The following is a 6591-nucleotide window of genomic DNA, read 5'->3' on the forward strand; positions in this document are numbered from 1 at the left end:
ATGACTAAGGATATTAAACATTTCTTTAGGTACTTTCTGACCATTCAAGATTCCTCAGCTGAGAGTTTGTTGTTTAGCTCTCTATCCCATTTGTGAATAGGTTTATTTGATTTTCTGGAGTCTAACTTCTTGAGTTTTTGTATATTTTGGATAATAGCTCTCTATCAGTAAAGATCTTTTCCCAATCTATAGAATATACACAATAATAAGAGGATATTAGCCCCAAAGCTCATAATACCCATGAAAAAAAACTCAACCATATGAAGCTTAAGAAGAAGGAAGACAAAAGTGTGGATGCTTCAATCCTACTTAGAACTGGTAAAAAAAAAAAAAAAAAAAAAAAAAAAAAAACAACCCAGGAGGTAGATGAAGGGAGGGACCTGAGGGAGAGAGCACAGTCAGGGAAAAGGGAGGGACAGGATCAGGTATAGGAAGGGACAGAGGTACAGAGGTCAGTTAACTGAATAGAAATATGTAGCAGTGGGGCATGGGGAACTGGTGGTGGCCACTAGAAAGTTCCAGTAAGCAGAGAAGGTAAGAGACTCATAGGACTCAATGGTGATGACTTTACTCAACAATGGAGATATAGAACCTACAGAACACCTCCAGTAAATAGACATGGTCCCCCAATAGAGGGATGTGGAACCCAACCATCTCAAAATTTTTAACACATAATTATTCCTGTCTAAAGGAAAGGAAGGGACAAAATTGAAGCAGAGCCTTAAGGAAAGGACATCCAGAGATCACCCCACCTAGAGATACATCCCTAGTTGCAGACACCAAACCCCACATTATTGCTGATGGCAAGAAGTAGTTTCTGTCATGAGCCTGTTATGGCTATCTTTTGAGAGTCTCTGCCAGCACCTTATTAATATAGATGCAGATACTCATAGCCAACCACCTGCCTGAGCCCAGGGACTCCAATGGAAGAGCTAGAGGAAGGGCTGAAGGAGCTAAAGGGAATTGCTATTCCATTGGAAGAGCAATAATATCAACTAACAGGACACTGCCCCCCCCCCCAAAAAAAAACTCCAAAGGGCTAAACTACCAACCAAAGAATATACATGGAGGGATCTTGTTCCATATGTAGCTGAGGATTGCTTAATATGCCATCAATGGGCAGAAAGACCCTTGGTCCTGTGATGGTTGATGCCAAAGCATAGGGAGATGCTAGAGCAGTGAGGTGGGAATGGGTGTGTAGAGGGAGGAGCACTCTCATAGAGGCAAAGTGGACAGGGAATCATATGGGAGGTGTGGAACAGAACCTAGGAATAGGGGCAACATTTAAAATGAATTAAATAACCAATATGGACAAAGAGAAAAATAGATGGCAGGAAATAATCAACCTCATCGATGAAATCAATGAATTAGAAACAAAGAGAACAAAACAAAGAATCAACAAAAGCATGTTCTTTGAGAAAATCAACAATATAGACAAACCCTTAGCCAAACTAACTAAAAGATACATAGACAGTATCCTAAATAACAAAATCAAAAATGGTAAGTGGGGATATCAAAAGAGACTCAGGAAATCCAAAAAAGCATTAGGTGTTACTTCAGAAGGCTGTACTCTACAAAATTGGAAAATCTAAATGAAATGAACAATTTACTGAATAGAGTAGACTTACCAAAATTAAATCAAGTTCAGGTAAACCATCAAAATAGTTGTATATCCCCTAAGGAAATAGAAACACTCAATAAATTCTCCCAACCACAAAAGGCTAGTGTTAGATTGCTTTAGTCCAGAATTTTGCCAGACTTCCAAGAAAGTCTACTACCAGTGCTCAATGCTACTACCAATATCATAACATGGAAACAGAAGAAACATTCCCTGCTCAATGAGACCACAGTCACCCTGATACCTAAACAACACAAAGATTCAACAAAGAAAGAGAATTTTAGACCAATCTCACTTATGAACCTTAATGGAATAATACTCAATAAAAGAGTTGTAAATCAAATCCAAGATCACATCAAAAGCATCATCCACCATGACCAAGTACACTTTATCCCAGGAAACAGAATTGGATCAATATATCCAATCTATCAATGTAATCTACCATATGAACAAAGTAAAGGAAAGAAGCCCACATAATCATTGTAGTAGATGCTGAAAAAGCCTTTAACAACTATGATTTCCATTCATGTTAACTGTCTTGAAAAGATCAGAGACGCAGTAGCATACCAAATCACAATCAAAGCCATATATAGCAAGTCAATAGCCAACATCAAATTAAGAGAAACTTAAAGCCATACCATTAAAATCGGGGACAAGAAAAGGCTTTCCACTTTCTCCCTATCTGTAACATATAGTACTAGTAGTTCTAGTTAGAGCAATACAACAACTAAAAGAGTTCAGGGGGATAAAAATTGGAAAAGTTGAAGTCAAAGTGTTGCTATTACTGATGATATGATGAGTACACATAGGTAAAACACACAAAGCACACACACACAACCTCTACAAGAGACCCCCAGGAACTGATAAACACTTTTATTTATCCAAGAGACTAGATACAAAATTGACTGAAAGAATTAGTTGTCCTCGATTATACCAATGATAAAGACACTGGATAGAAATTAGGGAAACAACATTCAACCTAATAGCCACAAATAATATAAAACATCTGGTGTCACTCTAACCAAGAAAGACCTGTAAAGAAAGTACTTGAAGTCTCTGAAGAAAGAATTGAAAAAAGATTTTAGAAGTCAGACTATCTTCCACACTCCTGAATTACTAGAGTTAACAGAGTAAAAAAAAAAAAAAAATGGCCATTGAACAAAAAGCAGTCTACAGTTTCAGTGAAATTCTTATCAAAATTTCAACACAATTCTTTACATACTTTGAAATAACAATTCTGAATTTCATATGGAAAACAAACTAACAAACAAAATAAAACAAAACCCCTGAATAGCTAAAATATTCCTATATAACAAAAGAACTTCTAGAGATACACCATCACTATCTTCAAGCAGTACAACAGAACAACAGAGCAATCAAATCAAAAACTGGTTTGGTATAGAAACAGACAGGTTTGTCAATGGATTTGAATGAAAGACCACAATGTAAACTGACACACCTATGTGTGGGCCTGGGTAGTAGAGGTTTTCCAGGCCAGGTGGGAAGGCCACAGGGAGGGGAAGAAAGTGCAGGCAGGGACACAAAGCCTCAGACACACCTTCCAGGTTATTCAGTATCTCCGAGCCTCTCTGAATTCAATCAGGTCAGGCTGGGTTGGTGAGGAATGTAGTGTGGGGGCAAAGTGGAGCAGAGACTGATTCAATGGTCAGTCAATAACTGGCCCAATTTTAGACCCATACCATGGATATGAACCAATCCCTGATACTATTAATGATACTTCATTATGCTTGCAGACAGGAGCCTATCATAACTATCCTCTTAGAGGATCCAACCAACACCTGACAGAAACAGATGTAGAGACCCATAGCAAAATATTAGAGAGAGCTCAGGCTGTTTTGTGAAAGAGCTGAGGGAAGGACCTAGAGGGGTAGGAATTTCACAAGAAGACCAACAAGTCATCTAAACTATACCCTTGCAGGTTGTCAAAGATTGAAGAACCAACTAAAGAGCACACATGGACTGGACTTAGGCCCCACCACATGTGTAGCAGATGTGCAACTTGGTCTTTAGGAGGGTTTTCCAACAACTGGAAAGGGGAGTGTTACTGACTCTCTTGCCCACCTGTAGATACTCCTCTACTAACAGGTCTACATGATCTTGCCTCAGTGGAGAGGATGTGACTAGTCCTGCAGTTACTTAATGTGCCAGGGTTAGTAGGTAGGAGGCAAGGCCCTATCTTATCAGAGAAGAAAGAGAAAGTAAAGGGGTTGTATACGGGGGAATTTTGAGGATGGGGGCTGTAATCAGAATGTATAGAGACTGAATAAATAAAATGAATGTTGAAAATCAAAAAAGAAACACCCGAGTTTTTACATTCTTATTATGTTTTAATATTTATATTTTTAGAGTTATATTTGCTGGATACACTTCATATTGAACAATTATTTCAAACATGCATTATATGCAACAATCATGTAGAAAATATAAGTTGGAAATTAATATAAAATATAAAAATTATGTAGCATGTACTCAAGGCCTCTAAAATGGAAGGAAGTAGAAGCAAGATGTTTGAATATTGGAAGGTGGGATCCTGGATATCATAAAGTGAGTAATACAACATCTAGTCTACTACTATCTCTTAGGATGTGCACTCATGGGGTCAAATGTAAAAAGTAGTGTTAGTCTAATGAGGTACTTTGGATTCAAAATCTCCCAGGAACATGTATGCCATTAAGAGAGAGTCTGATGATTCCCAGTGAAAGGTCTGCTCTGACGGTATTCCTTCATGACCAGGACATTGTACATATAGATGTTTTTCAAAAACACACATTCAAGACACCTGAAGTTGGATTACATGTAGACTGCTACAGCAACCTGGTCTTTGTGCTTGTTTCTGGGGGTCAAATATCTGGGATTCATCCTTCTTTAGCAAGTGCTTTAACTATTAAAGCATAGCTTCAGAATTCAGGGATAGTATTCCAGCAACTTCTTAAGTGTGGCAACTGTGTCTGATCCAAAATCTCATTAATTTTTCTACCTCGCACTCTGTCTGTCAGATTTATGAACAACATGGAAAAGAGAAACCAAACAGCTTTTCCAGGATTCCTTCTTCTGGGACTGACAGAAGACTCCAAACTGCAGCCTGTCTTGTTCAGCTTGTTCTTTTTCATATATCTGGTTACGATTTTTGGAAACATGCTTATAGTGTTGATTTCTATCTCTGACTCCCATCTTCACACCCCTATGTACTTATTTCTTTCCAATTTGTCCTTAAATGACATCTGTTTAAGCACAAGCACGATCCCAAAGATGCTGGTGAACATACAAGAAAATAATCAAAGCATCACATACAAAGGCTGCCTCGCTCAAATGAGCTCTGTCTTAATATTTTGTGGCATGGAAAACTGTCTGCTAGCAGTAATGGCTTATGACCGATATGTGGCTATTTGTCACCCCCTAAGGTACACAGTCATCATGGAACCCTGTTTCTGTGTTTTCCTGATTCTCTTGTCCCTGCTAAGTAGTGTTGTGGATTCTTTAATGCACAGCCTGTTGGTGCTAAGACTGCCATTCTGCAAACACTTGGAAATACCAAGCTTCTTCTGTGAACTTCCCAAGATGCTCAAGTTGGCCTGTTCTGATACTCTCATTGATAACATCCTGTTTTATATTTCATCATGCATATTTGCTGGAATTCCTCTNTCTGGAATTGTTTTTTCTTATATTCATATCATATCCTCTATTTTGAGAATGTCATCATCAGACGGAAAGCACAAAGCCTTTACCACCTGTGGGTCTCACCTGTCAGTTGTGTCTTTGTTCTATGGGACAGGATTTGGGGTATATATTACATCTATTATTATGGATTCATCCAGGAAGACTGCAGTGGCTTCAGTGATGTATTCTGTTGTACCTCAGATGCTGAACCCCTTTATCTACAGCCTGAGGAACAGGGAAATGAAGGATGCCATGAGGAAATTCTTCAGTAGAATAGCTTCATTTCTATGACATTTCAGTTATTTGGACATCACTTTCTATAGTAAGTAAACTAATACAATTTTCCTGAATTGGAATACTCATTCTTTTCATATTGCCTTTTTCTAATATTACAACAAAAGCACTATATTTTAACTGTATCAACTTCACAATTATCAAATTTTCTGTGGCTCTAAGACAAGGAGATGGACACTCATTCTTAGTGAAAATATCGTTGTGAATGTTTAATCATAGTACATGCATCTGTGAGGTAAGAATTTCTCAGCAAATTCAATGCCATTATCCATAGAGTTGATGCATTTATATTTTAGTTGTTTGTGTTGATTATGAGGGAGTTACCAATGACCAGTGATGGTATCTTCAGACCTAAGAGAACAAAGATCATAATATAAATTTCATAGAATAATAGAGTTGTCCATAATTATATTTGGACAGTGCATAGTGAAGAATAAAAGATTGGGATTCCACCAATTTTTCCTACATCTCTTTCCTTCCAGCTACTGGAAATAATATCAAAATGCAAGGGCAGTTTCTGGTTAAAGCAGAAGATGAGATATATATTATGTTTGTATGTGTGTTTGTGTGTATGTGTGTTCTTTTTAGGTCACATTGAATGACTCCACTATATATCATTTAGACTATCATTAATAGGTTGAATTGTCCTGAAAATATGGCCAGGATTTAGCCCAGTGAGATGGCACACTTGATAAAGATGTTTATTGCCACATTTGCTGAAATTTTTATATCCCCTAGGTTTCACATGCTGGAAGTAGAAATTCATTCCCATAATTTGTCCTCTGAGTTCAATATGCAAGCCATGATATGTGGATGTCTACATGCATAAAGATGCAAACACAGTAGATAGATAGATAGATAGATAGATAGATAGATAGATAGATAGATAGATACATACATACATACATACATACATACATACATACACAAACACATACATTCATACATACATGCATACATACATACATACATACATACATACATACATACATACATACGAT

General features: G+C 37.4%; 1 protein-coding gene across 1 annotated transcript; it reads left to right on the top strand.

Moving 5' to 3' along the window:
* The first annotated feature begins 4633 nt into the window (after positions 1 to 4633).
* LOC110315574 (olfactory receptor 7G2-like) lies at positions 4634 to 5587 on the top strand. Its single transcript, XM_021189597.1, has one exon. It carries the CDS (start codon positions 4640 to 4642, stop codon positions 5585 to 5587), a length of 948 nt encoding a protein of 315 aa, XP_021045256.1. The 5' UTR covers positions 4634 to 4639.
* The last annotated feature ends 1004 nt before the right edge of the window (positions 5588 to 6591 follow it).

The sequence above is a fragment of the Mus pahari genome, unplaced genomic scaffold (assembly GCF_900095145.1).
Source record: "Mus pahari unplaced genomic scaffold, PAHARI_EIJ_v1.1 scaffold_6208_1, whole genome shotgun sequence".
Lineage (NCBI taxonomy): Eukaryota > Metazoa > Chordata > Mammalia > Rodentia > Muridae > Mus > Mus pahari.